The sequence below is a fragment of the Oncorhynchus kisutch genome, unplaced genomic scaffold (assembly GCF_002021735.2).
Source record: "Oncorhynchus kisutch isolate 150728-3 unplaced genomic scaffold, Okis_V2 Okis02a-Okis13b_hom, whole genome shotgun sequence".
Lineage (NCBI taxonomy): Eukaryota > Metazoa > Chordata > Actinopteri > Salmoniformes > Salmonidae > Oncorhynchus > Oncorhynchus kisutch.
The window spans coordinates 10,971,567-10,985,095 of NW_022261979.1; the positions used below are offsets into that span (position 1 = coordinate 10,971,567).

Consider the following 13,529-nt stretch of genomic DNA (forward strand, 5'->3'; position numbering starts at 1 on the left):
TATATACAGTACATTATCCTGCTATATACTGTACATTATCCTGCTATATGACACACACTATCCTGCTATATACCGTACATTATCCTGCTATATACCATACATTATCCTGCTATATACCATACATTATCCTGCTATATACAGTACATTATCCTGCTATATACTGTACATTATCCTGCTACATACAGTACATTTTCCTGCTATATACAGTACATTATCCTGAGGCAATTAAGCAATGATTGTCGCTGCACTACCGTGGTTTTCTTGTCTGATACCAACGTTTATTTCCTCCATTCTCTGACCGTTAAACACCATGAGGAACACAACATACAGCCGTGTTGCACTGGAATAACAATAACATACGATGACAACTTGAGAATGAATGAACACAGAGAAACATTTAACAAACGGGCCAAACAGGAAAGACTGTACTGAGGATGAAGGCTTCTTCATACTGCCAGTCACCACAATGTATATTGTCTTCAACAATGACCACAGTAAACAAATATTTTAGAAAAATATAACATTTCAAATAAATATCATACAATATAAAGCACTTTTAAGGGGAAAGGATTAACATGTCTTGAAGAAAAAACGATCTGGAAATATCTTGTTAAAAAAAAATATATCTTCTTTATTTCTTGTTTCCTGCAGTCATCAGGTCCTCCAGACAGGTGGCGCTGTCAAACCTGAACCCTTCTATGATCAGAGTGTCTCCGTCCTCCTCGATGCTGGCATCCCACATCCGAATCCTCTGGTCCCGCTGTCACAACACCAATAACACACATAACATGTAGCGAAATACAACAAACGGCGGCGTCATTTTATCTAATTGAAAATAGTCAAATCATTGGCTGTATGTACAATGTCACATATCCTAATAGCAGTGGATACTGGATACCCCCAGGAGATTGTTAGCCACATACAGAAGTTACTAGAACCTAAAATGTCTCTACCTTGTCCTGGTTGTCCTGCTGGTTGGAGTATTGTCTGAGCATCCTCTCAATAGCATGCATTAACCTCTGAGCCTGACTCAACACTGAAACACAGTCATAGGGGGGGGGGGGGGGGTCACATCATACAACACAGAATCAACGCATTATCATCACAGAACTATTTGGACAACAGCACGGCACCATCTCCATATATCTGAATGTATTTTTTCTGCCTATTTCAAATATGAAAGTTCCTTCAAATATGAAACCGATTTCAAATATGAAACATTGGAATCCGATTCTGGAAACTTCCTGAATGTCGTTAAAAAACAAATGTACCATATTTGTATTTTATTTTTTTATTTAACTAGGCAAGTCAGTTAAGAACAAATTCTTATTTTCAATAACGGCCTAGGAACAGTGGGGTTAACTGCCTTGTTCAGGGGCAGAACAACAGATTTGTACCTTGTCAGCTCGGGGGTTTGAACTTGCAACCTTTCGGTTACTAGTCCAACGCTCTAACCATGTTAAAAAAAAAGACAGTGGTCAGGTGACAGTATCTCAGAGACTCTATTAATGCAGTTATTCAGATGTAAGTCTACTCACAATCCTGTGGCTGGAAGTGGCTGATCTGCAGTCTCTCCTCACAGCCCATCTCCCTGACCTTAGCCACCTCCTCCATCGCCACCTCATACGACTTCCTCATAGCGCCTCGCAGGTTCCTGTATCTGGGCTATGCCGGATTTTTTTAAAATATATTTATTTTGTTTCTCAGACACAGATTAAGCCTAGTTTTGGAATTAAAAAAAAACTACATTTTTTTATTAGAGATTCTCCATTGAGAGGTTTTATTCTAGTGTTAGGACCAGGCTAAATCTGTGTCTGGAAAAAAAACTGCGCAAAATGTTTAAAATGTTTTTAACTCCCTCCAAGATAGAGTATGTGTAACGTTCTTCGTCGGGCAAAAGAGAGGAGGACCAAAATGCAGCGTGATGATTATCCATTTTAATAGAATACTTGAACAACAAACAAAAAAAACAATAAACCGACAAAATGAATGAAGACGAAATAGTCCTGTAACGTGACCACCAACACAGGAAACAGGAACAATCACCCACACCCCACAATACAAAACAGGCTACCTAAATATGGTTCCCAATCAGAGACAACGACTAACACCTGCCTCTGACTGAGAACAATATCAGGCCAAACACATTGAAACGGACAAACTAGACATACAACATAGAATGCCCACTCATATCACACCCCGACCAACCAAAACATAGAAACAGACAAACTAGACATACAACATAGAATGCCCACTCATATCACACCCTGACCAACCAAAACATAGAAACAGACAAACTAGACATACAACATAGAATGCCCACTCATATCACACCCTGACCAACCAAAACATAGAAACAGACAAACTAGACATACAACATAGAATGCCCACTCATATCACACCTTGACCAACCAAAACATAGAAACAGACAAACTAGACATACAACATAGAATGCCCACTCATATCACACCCTGACCAAACAAAACATAGAAACAGACAAACTAGACATACAACATAGAATGCCCACTATATCACACCTTGACCAACCAAAACATAGAAACAGACAAACTAGACATACAACATAGAATGCCCACTCATATCACACCCTGACCAACCAAAACATAGAAACAGACAAACTAGACATACAACATAGAATGCCCACTCATATCACACCCTGACCAAACAAAACATAGAAACAGACAAACTAGACATACAACATAGAATGCCCACTATATCACACCTTGACCAACCAAAACATAGAAACAGACAAACTAGACATACAACATAGAATGCCCACTCATATCACACCCTGACCAACCAAAACATAGAAACAGACAAACTAGACATACAACATAGAATGCCCACTCATATCACACCCTGACCAACCAAAACATAGAAACAGACAAACTAGACATACAACATAGAATGCCCACTCATATCACACCCCGACCAACCAAAACATAGAAACAGACAAACTAGACATACAACATAGAATGCCCACTCATATCACACCCTGACCAACCAAAACATAGAAACAGACAAACTAGACATACAACATAGAATGCCCACTCATATCACACCCCGACCAACCAAAACATAGAAACAGACAAACTAGACATACAACATAGAATGCCCACTCATATCACACCCCGACCAACCAAAACATAGAAACAGACAAACTAGACATACAACATAGAATGCCCACTCATATCACACCCCGACCAACCAAAACATAGAAACAGACAAACTAGACATACAACATAGAATGCCCACTCATATCACACCCCGACCAACCAAAACATAGAAACAGACAAACTAGACATACAACATAGAATGCCCACTCATATCACACCCTGACCAACCAAAACATAGAAACAAACAAACTATGGTCAGAGTGTGACAGTATGTCTCAATTGTAAATGAGAACTTGTTCTCAACTTGCCTACCTGGTTAAATAAAGGTAAAATTAAAAAATTAAAAATTAAAATATCACTGAATCTTTCATCTCTATTCGCCTTCACTAAGGAACATTAAACTGGCACAGAAATGAAGCGATACATACTTTAGTGAAGGAGTTGTGGTAGAGTTCTACATGCTTGGCAGCAGCCCAGAATCTGGTATGAGGTTTCCCCAGGAACTCAACATGGTAGTGCTCCACATAACCCTCGCTGTCCAGCCTCACATACTCCTCCACGTTGGGGTCTGGACTTAAAATGGCTGGCCACCTGGAGAGAGCAGCAATGATTAGTGAACGCTTTATCTAAGGCCTAACACTGGTATGGATGAATTCAATAGAACTAAGTGTAGTAGCTAAGGGACGGTTTTCATGGAACTAGATTAAACCTACTTCTGGACTAAACAGATATTTAGGCCTAGGGTTAGTGCCTGTTTTCATGGAACTAGATCAAACCTACTTCTGGACTAAACAGATATTTAGGCCTAGGGTTGGTGCCTGTTTTCATGGAACTAGATTAAACCTACTTCTGGACTAAAAAGCCCTTTCAGGTCTTGATCTGAGTCCTGGAAACGGGCACATAAGCACCGACTGCCAACCATACCGTACCATGGCCAGTTACATGCTTTCACCAGCACCAGGCTCCCGACAGGCAGTCCGGAGTACACAACCTTCAGGCCATGTTCCTTGAACTGGGAGTTGTTGGGGAAAGGGCCCTGAGGGATGCTGCAGTGGCTGAACAGAGGGTCTGGGTTCATATGACAGTGCCAGGACTTGCCATGGTCCAGCTCAGCCACCATTTCATCACTCTTTGGTACCAGTCTCCACTTCAGACATCTGGGAGACTTGCACTGGACCCAGGTCTTGTCTGCATAGTAGGATGTTTCATCCTCATTGGCATTCAGGTCTGGAAGAAGACTCATTTTTGTTTTACAGCTGAACTGGGCGATCTTGGCTGACCTAAACAAGCAAACACAAACATATTGGCTAGCTAGCCCATCTGATATTGTCATAGAGAAAATAAATCAGTGTCAGCGATCTATAATGTATTTGCTGAGACTACTTGCTAGCAAATATTGTTGAATATACTGAGCTACTAGCTAGACAATGAATGAATGGCCTTTGCTAATGATCCACACATTTAGATCGTCATGATTCTAGCTAACGTTAGCCAGCTGGCTAACAACATTCTAGCTTTGGATGAAAAATAATCATTCTTATTAGCGCCTAGCTAACGTCCCTCTTCGTTTAAGTCGTTTCAAAAATATATTAATAGGTAACTTACTGGCTGGCTAGCTATCTCCGAATAAATGTATTTAACATTACACAGATTGAATCGCTAATGTGCATCACTACTACTAGCGAATTTAGCTAGCCAGCTCGCCAATTTAGCATTTTGCTAGCTACCCGGCAAAAGGCTAAAATAATCGAGTGTCGAACTTTGCAGGGGAGAGGTCAGAAGAAACCCGAGACCAGAAATGCTGTTCATGTCATAATTTTTTTGTATGAATACATATGATATTGTTTATATAATCTCTAACCCATAGTTTGGAAGCTTTTCAAATATTATAGTATTCATCCGAGTAGTATATCTAGCTACACAACAAGATTCATAGGTTTTTTTAAAAGTCGAGGATGACGTCGGAGCTTTTATTTTGAAAGTCACATCAACCCCGGAAGTTTTTGAAAGTGACATTTCACAAAACGTTGGACGTTTCCTGGTTCATGTTTAATCACAAATGTATTTTATATCGAAAACATATCAAATAACGATTTACAACAGAGAGATCCAATTTTTTGGCATCACAGTCATCCCGTAAATTGGTAGTAAACCATGCTCGGTAGATACACAACGTGATATCGTCGAAAACAACATCAACAAAGGTAAAATAAGCTAACGCGGCTAGCTAGTATCAATTGGTCATCAGCTGGCTGCGTATTCTTGTATCGTTTAGCTGACAGATAACTGCTATAAAACTGTCATAGGAAACTGTCTCACAGTTGTAAGGTCTAGATTAGCAATTTAGCACGATAGATAACACATCAGTCTTTAGTTTGATCCATATTGAATAATGGCCTGTCCCGAGTTGCTAACGGTAGCTAGGTATGCTAACGTCCTTCGAAATGCTGATGTTTTGATTTTTTTCCTGGTGTGGTGGAAAGGGACGTGTTTATTTTATGACAACCTGATATATTTACGAATTGTTTTTAACCGAAAATAATTTATTATGGTTTTAACTAATCGTTTCAGTAATAGATAGATTAATTTCAACAAGTGTCATGACATACAACGTTGGTTTTGGTTTCTCTTTGACGCAACAGTTCCTTAGCTCTCACTTCCGTTATCGTGTAACATCGGGACACAACATCAGGAGTCTGTGTATTGGGAATACAACCAATACACAGACTCACGATGTTGTGTCCCAGAGCTGGTTATCGTGCTGTCTTGCACACGCAGCCAAGCCCAATGCAGAGCAGGTTATCGTGGTGTCTTGCACACACAGCCAAGCCCAATGCAGAGCAGGTTATCGTGGTGACTTGCACACACAGCCAAGCCCAATGCAGAGCAGGTTATCTTGGTGTCTTGCACACACAGCCAAGCCCAATGCAGAGCAGGTTATCGTGGTGACTTGCACACACAGCCAAGCCCAATGCAGAGCAGGTTATCGTGGTGACTTGCACACACAGCCAAGCCCAATGCAGAGCAGGTTATCGTGGTGTCTTGCACACACAGCCAAGCCCAACGCAGCTTGTTATGGCTCAGATAAGAAAGAGAGAGGTGTTCAACCTGCTCCTCCTATTTATTTTTTATCTTTTCTCTGCATTTTCAAACAGTGAGGTCAACTCATCGCTAGAATCTCAATCCTGGATTTGTAGCACGGTTGGCATTCTAAAGTTTGCTGGAAATAAATAAATTTGTTCCCAAATATATTCAATTCTATGTCAAAGTCATGACTATTGTTTTGTCTTAGTTGTGTATAATTGACTCCTCGGGTCTACCTCTTGCTCTCTACTAGCTAGGCCTGGCATGGAGCTTGGCATTATTGTCTTAGTTGTGTATAATTGACTCCTCGGGTCTACCTCTGCTCTCTACTAGCTAGGCCTGGCATGGAGCTTGGCATGGAGGCAGTGGAGGATGATATCTGCATTCTGAAGCATGAGACGGCGTACGGTGGAGCAGGGGAGAGCCCCGTGTCCGTGTGTGCCGGGGATGAGTCTGTAGCCTCCCACTTTGCCTTGGTCACAGCATACGAGGACATCAAGAAGAGGCTGAGAGACACGGAGAGAGAGAACACACTGCTGAGGAAGAGAGTCAAACAACTGGAAGATAAGGTACAGGATGAGGGGGCGGGGCTTCATTAAGACGCAACAGTAACCACTTCGTACATGCATATCTTGATACAGTAAGTTCTCAGCAGTAGCAGTAAAATACAATTATCCTGATAGGGACATTGATTTATTTTTGGGGAACAGATAAAACCTCAAATGGTCAAAGTACATCTAGCTCAATTGTCATGGGTTGTTCGTACAGTAAAACATTGTCACTTATCAATGTGTTGAGGTAATCCTGTTCATGGAGAGGCTTGCATCATGAGATTCAACAGCTGTGTGTTGTACCCTGTGGCTGTGTGTTGTACCCTGTGGCTGTGTGTTGTACCCTGTAGCTGTGTGTTGTACCCTGTAGCTGTGTGTTGTAGCTGTGTGTTGTACCCTGTGGCTGTGTGTTGTACCCTGTGGCTGTGTGTTTTAACCTGTAGCTGTGTGTTGTACCCTGTGGCTGTGTGTTGTACCCTGTGGCTGTGTGTTGTACCCTGTGGCTGTGTGTTGTACCCTGTGGCTGTGTGTTGTACCCTGTGGCTGTGTGTTGTACCCTGTGGCTGTGTGTTGTAGATGTGTGTTGTACCCTGTGGCTGTGTGTTGTACCCTGCGGCTGTGTGTTGTACCCTGTATCAAATCAAATCAAATCAAATTTATTTATATAGCCCTTCGTACATCAGCTGATATCTCAAAGTGCTGTACAGAAACCCAGCCTAAAACCCCAAACAGCAAGCAATGCAGGTGGAGAAGCACGGTGGCTAGGAAAAACTCCCTAGAAAGGCCAATACCTAGGAAGAAACCTAGAGAGGAACCAGGCTATGTGGGGTGGCCAGTCCTCTTCTGGCTGTGCCGGGTGGAGATTATAACAGAACATGGTCAAGATGTTCAATGTTCATAAATGACCAGCATGGTCGAATAATAATAAGGCAGAACAGTTGAAACTAGAGCAGCAGCACAGTCAGGTGGCTGTGTGTTGTAGCTGTGTGTTGTACCCTGTAGCTGTGTGTTGTACCCTGTGGCTGTGTGTTGTACCCTGTGGCTGTGTGTTGTACCCTGTGGCTGTGTGTTTTGACCTGTAGCTGTCTGTAGCTGTGTGTTTTAACCTGTAGCTGTGTGTTTTAACCTGTAGCTGTGTGTTTTGACCTGTAGCTGTCTGTAGCTGTGTGTTTTAACCTGTAGCTGTGTGTTTTAACCTGTAGCTGTGAGTTTTAACCTGTAGCTGTGTGTTTTGACCTGTAGCTGTCTGTAGCTGTGAGTTTTAACCTGTAGCTGTGTGTTTTGACCTGTAGCTGTCTGTAGCTGTGTGTTTTAACCTGTAGCTGTGTGTTTTAACCTGTAGCTGTGTGTTTTAACCTGTAGCTGTGTGTTTTAACCTGTAGCTGTGTGTTTTAACCTGTAGCTGTGTGTTTTAACCTGTAGCTGTGTGTTTTAACCTGTAGCTGTGTGTTTTAACCTGTAGCTGTGTGTTTTAACCTGTAGCTGTGTGTTTTAACCTGTAGCTGTGTGTTTTAACCTGTAGCTGTGTGTTTTAACCTGTAGCTGTGAGTTTTAACCTGTAGCTGTCTGTTTTGACCTGTAGCTGTCTGTAGCTGTGTGTTTTGACCTGTAGCTGTCTGTAGCTGTGAGTTTTAACCTGTAGCTGTCTGTAGCTGTGAGTTTTAACCTGTAGCTGTCTGTAGCTGTGCATTTTAACCTGTAGCTGTCTGTAGCTGTGCATTTTAACCTGTAGCTGTCTGTAGCTGTGCATTTTAACCTGTAGCTGTCTGTAGCTGTGCATTTTAACCTGTAGCTGTCTGTAGCTGTGCATTTTAACCTGTAGCTGTCTGTAGCTGTGTGTTTTAACCTGTAGCTGTGCGTTTTAACCTGTAGCTGTGCGTTTTAACCTGTAGCTGTGTTGTAACCGATGTGTGGTTGTAACCTGTAGCTGTTCAGGCCTGAAGCTCCTTCCCCTGAAGGACCCCAGTACGTCAACAAGGCCTTCAGTGCCTACCGTGGCATCTACATGGAGAAGGAGGACCTGCAGCTGGAGCTTAATAAACTGGTATGTACAGTCCACTAGGTCCAGCTGGTGTGGACAGTCCACTAGGTCCAGCTGGCGTGGACAGTCCACTGGGTCCAGCTGGCGTGGACCGTCCACTGGGTCCAGCTGGCGTGGACCGTCCACTGGGTCCAGCTGGCGTGGACCGTCCACTGGGTCCAGCTGGTCCGTATCTCTTCCTGTCTTTATCCTGTCTCTTTGTAACTGTCTCTCCTCCTCTCTCCTTCACTGACTCTTCATCTTTTACTCTTCATCATATCTCTCTTTTTTTTAACTGTGTTTCTCTAGAAGAGGGAGAAGAGTGAGTCTGAGAGGCTCCTGAATGAGCAGCTGCAGGCCAAAGAGATAGAGCTGCTGCAGTTAAAGACTGAGATGGAGACCAGCCAAGGTACTGTAATGACCAGGGACTTAACCTCAGCCAAGGTACTGTAATGACCAGGGACTTAACCTCAGCCAAGGTACTGTAATGACCAGGGACTTAACCTCAGCCAAGGGACTTAACCTCAGCCAAGGGACTTAACCTCAGCCAAGGTACTGTAATGACCAGGGACTTAACCTCAGCCAAGGGACTTAACCTCAGCCAAGGTACTGTAATGACCAGGGACTTAACCTCAGCCAAGGTACTGTAATGACCAGGGACTTAACCTCAGCCAAGGTACTGTAATGACCAGGGACTTAACCTCAGCCAAGGGACTTAACCTCAGCCAAGGTACTGTAATGACCAGGGACTTAACCTCAGCCAAGGGACTTAACCTCAGCCAAGGTACTGTAATGACCAGGGACTTAACCTCAGCCAAGGGACTGTAATGACCAGGGACTTAACCTCAGCCAAGGGACTGTAATGACCAGGGACTTAACCTCAGCCAAGGTACTGTAATGACCAGGGACTTAACCTCAGCCAAGGTACTGTAATGACCAGGGACTTAACCTCAGCCAAGGTACTGTAATGACCAGGGACTTAACCTCAGCCAAGGGACTTAACCTCAGCCAAGGTACTGTAATGACCAGGGACTTAACCTCAGCCAAGGGACTTAACCTCAGCCAAGGTACTGTAATGACCAGGGACTTAACCTCAGCCAAGGGACTTAACCTCAGCCAAGGGACTGTAATGACCAGGGACTTAACCTCAGCCAAGGGACTGTAATGACCAGGGACTTAACCTCAGCCAAGGTACTGTAATGACCAGGGACTTAACCTCAGCCAAGGTACTGTAATGACCAGGGACTTAACCTCAGCCAAGGGACTTAACCTCAGCCAAGGTACTGTAATGACCAGGGACTTAACCTCAGCCAAGGGACTTAACCTCAGCCAAGGTACTGTAATGACCAGGGACTTAACCTCAGCCAAGGGACTTAACCTCAGCCAAGGGACTGTAATGACCAGGGACTTAACCTCAGCCAAGGGACTGTAATGACCAGGGACTTAACCTCAGCCAAGGTACTGTAATGACCAGGGACTTAACCTCAGCCAAGGTACTGTAATGACCAGGGACTTAACCTCAGCCAAGGTACTGTAATGACCAGGGACTTAACCTCAGCCAAGGTACTGTAATGACCAGGGACTTAACCTCAGCCAAGGTACTGTAATGATCAGGGACTTAACCTCAGCCAAGGGACTTAACCTCAGCCAAGGTACTGTAATGACCATTGACTTAACCTCAGCCAAGGGACTGTAATGACCAGGGACTTAACCTCAGCCAAGGGACTTAACCTCAGCCAAGGGACTTAACCTCAGCCAAGGGACTTAACCTCAGCCAAGGGACTTAACCTCAGCCAAGGTACTGTAATGACCAGGGACTTAACCTCAGCCAAGGGACTTAACCTCAGCCAAGGTACTGTAATGACCAGGGACTTAACCTCAGCCAAGGGACTTAACCTCAGCCAAGGGACTTAACCTCAGCCACGGTACTGTAATGACCAGGGACTTAACCTCAGCCAAGGTACTGTAATGACCAGGGACTTAACCTCAGCCAAGGGACTGTAATGACCAGGGACTTAACCTCAGCCAAGGTACTGTAATGACCAGGGACTTAACCTCAGCCAAGGGACTGTAATGACCAGGGACTTAACCTCAGCCAAGGGACTGTAATCAAATCAAATCAAATCAAATCAAATTTATTTATATAGCCCTTCGTACATCAGCTGATATCTCAAAGTGCTGTACAGAAACCCAGCCTAAAACCCCAAACAGCAAGCAATGCAGGTGGAGAAGCACGGTGGCTAGGAAAAACTCCCTAGAAAGGCCAATACCTAGGAAGAAACCTAGAGAGGAACCAGGCTATGTGGGGTGGCCAGTCCTCTTCTGGCTGTGCCGGGTGGAGATTATAACAGAACATGGTCAAGATGTTCAATGTTCATAAATGACCAGCATGGTCGAATAATAATAAGGCAGAACAGTTGAAACTGGAACAGCAGCATGGCCAGGTGGACTGGGGACAGCAAGGAGTCATCATGTCAGGTAGTCCTGGGGCATGGTCCTAGGGCTCAGGTCCTCCGAGAGAGAGAAAGAAAGAGAGAAGGAGAGAATTAGAGAACGCACACTTAGATTCACACAGGACACCGAATAGGACAGGAGAAGTACTCCAGATATAACAAACTGACCCCAGCCCCCCGACACATAAACTACTGCAGCATAAATACTGGAGGCTGAGACAGGAGGGGTCAGGAGACACTGTGGCCCCATCCGAGGACACCCCCGGACAGGGCCAAACAGGAAGGATATAACCCCACCCACTTTGCCAAAGCACAGCCCCCACACCACTAGAGGGATATCTTCAACCACCAACTTACCATCCTGAGACAAGGCTGAGTATAGCCCACAAAGATCTCCGCCACGGCACAACCCAAGGGGGGGGGGGGCGCCAACCCAGACAGGATGACCACAACAGTGAATCAACCCACTCAGGTGACGCACCCCCTCCAGGGACAGCATGAGAGAGCCCCAGCAAGCCAGTGACTCAGCCCCTGTAATAGGGTTAGAGGCAGAGAATCCCAGTGGAAAGAGGGGAACCGGGGGACTGTAATGACCAGGGACTTAACCTCAGCCAAGGGACTTAACCTCAGCCAAGGTACTGTAATGACCAGGGACTTAACCTCAGCCAAGGGACTTAACCTCAGCCAAGGGACTGTAATGACCAGGGACTTAACCTCAGCCAAGGGACTGTAATGACCAGGGACTTAACCTCAGCCAAGGGACTTAACCTCAGCCAAGGGACTGTAATGACCAGGGACTTAACCTCAGCCAAGGTACTGTAATGACCAGGGACTTAACCTCAGCCAAGGGACTGTAAAGACCAGGGACTTAACCTCAGCCAAGGGACTTAACCTCAGCCAAGGGACTTAACCTCAGCCAAGGTACTGTAATGACCAGGGACTTAACCTCAGCCAAGGGACTTAACCTCAGCCAAGGTACTGTAATGACCAGGGACTTAACCTCAGCCAAGGGACTTAACCTCAGCCAAGGGACTTAACCTCAGCCACGGTACTGTAATGACCAGGGACTTAACCTCAGCCAAGGTACTGTAATGACCAGGGACTTAACCTCAGCCAAGGGACTGTAATGACCAGGGACTTAACCTCAGCCAAGGTACTGTAATGACCAGGGACTTAACCTCAGCCAAGGGACTGTAATGACCAGGGACTTAACCTCAGCCAAGGGACTGTAATCAAATCAAATCAAATCAAATCAAATTTATTTATATAGCCCTTCGTACATCAGCTGATATCTCAAAGTGCTGTACAGAAACCCAGCCTAAAACCCCAAACAGCAAGCAATGCAGGTGGAGAAGCACGGTGGCTAGGAAAAACTCCCTAGAAAGGCCAATACCTAGGAAGAAACCTAGAGAGGAACCAGGCTATGTGGGGTGGCCAGTCCTCTTCTGGCTGTGCCGGGTGGAGATTATAACAGAACATGGTCAAGATGTTCAATGTTCATAAATGACCAGCATGGTCGAATAATAATAAGGCAGAACAGTTGAAACTAGAGCAGCAGCACAGTCAGGTGGAAGTTGAAACTGGAGCAGCAGCATGGCCAGGTAGACTGGGGACAGCAAGGAGTCATCATGTCAGGTAGTCCTGGGGCATGGTCCTAGGGCTCAGGTCAGTTGAAACTGGAACAGCAGCATGGCCAGGTGGACTGGGGACAGCAAGGAGTCATCATGTCAGGTAGTCCTGGGGCATGGTCCTAGGGCTCAGGTCCTCCGAGAGAGAGAAAGAAAGAGAGAAGGAGAGAATTAGAGAACGCACACTTAGATTCACACAGGACACCGAATAGGACAGGAGAAGTACTCCAGATATAACAAACTGACCCCAGCCCCCCGACACATAAACTACTGCAGCATAAATACTGGAGGCTGAGACAGGAGGGGTCAGGAGACACTGTGGCCCCATCCGAGGACACCCCCGGACAGGGCCAAACAGGAAGGATATAACCCCACCCACTTTGCCAAAGCACAGCCCCCACACCACTAGAGGGATATCTTCAACCACCAACTTACCATCCTGAGACAAGGCTGAGTATAGCCCACAAAGATCTCCGCCACGGCACAACCCAAGGGGGGGGGGGGCGCCAACCCAGACAGGATGACCACAACAGTGAATCAACCCACTCAGGTGACGCACCCCCTCCAGGGACAGCATGAGAGAGCCCCAGCAAGCCAGTGACTCAGCCCCTGTAATAGGGTTAGAGGCAGAGAATCCCAGTGGAAAGAGGGGAACCGGG

The 13,529-nt window shown here is 45.2% G+C and overlaps 2 protein-coding genes across 3 annotated transcripts in view; one reads left to right on the plus strand and one right to left on the minus strand.

Annotated features, from left to right (window-relative positions):
* Positions 1-256: 256 nt before the first annotated feature.
* LOC116359241 (zinc finger CW-type PWWP domain protein 2-like) lies at positions 257-4,888 on the minus strand. The gene is made up of 6 exons (XM_031811774.1): positions 4,740-4,888; positions 4,064-4,414; positions 3,563-3,725; positions 1,539-1,665; positions 954-1,036; positions 257-760 (listed from the first exon to the last, which is right to left on the minus strand). Exons 2-6 carry the CDS (start codon positions 4,375-4,377, stop codon positions 632-634), a joined length of 816 nt encoding a protein of 271 aa, XP_031667634.1. The 5' UTR covers positions 4,378-4,414; positions 4,740-4,888; the 3' UTR covers positions 257-631.
* Positions 4,889-5,118: 230 nt separating this feature from the next.
* The window catches only part of LOC109882162 (5-azacytidine-induced protein 2), a 42,702-nt gene continuing 34,291 nt past the window's right edge, over positions 5,119-13,529 (plus strand). The window contains exons 1-4 of one of the 2 annotated variants that reach the window (XM_031812056.1): positions 5,119-5,338; positions 6,552-6,787; positions 8,697-8,813; positions 9,099-9,198. In XM_031812056.1, the coding sequence (XP_031667916.1) occupies positions 6,563-6,787; positions 8,697-8,813; positions 9,099-9,198 (442 nt within the window). In that variant the 5' untranslated portion in view covers positions 5,119-5,338; positions 6,552-6,562. The remainder of the gene's footprint in view (positions 5,339-6,551; positions 6,788-8,696; positions 8,814-9,098; positions 9,199-13,529) is intronic. The other variant, XM_031812057.1, reaches the window with a different exon arrangement.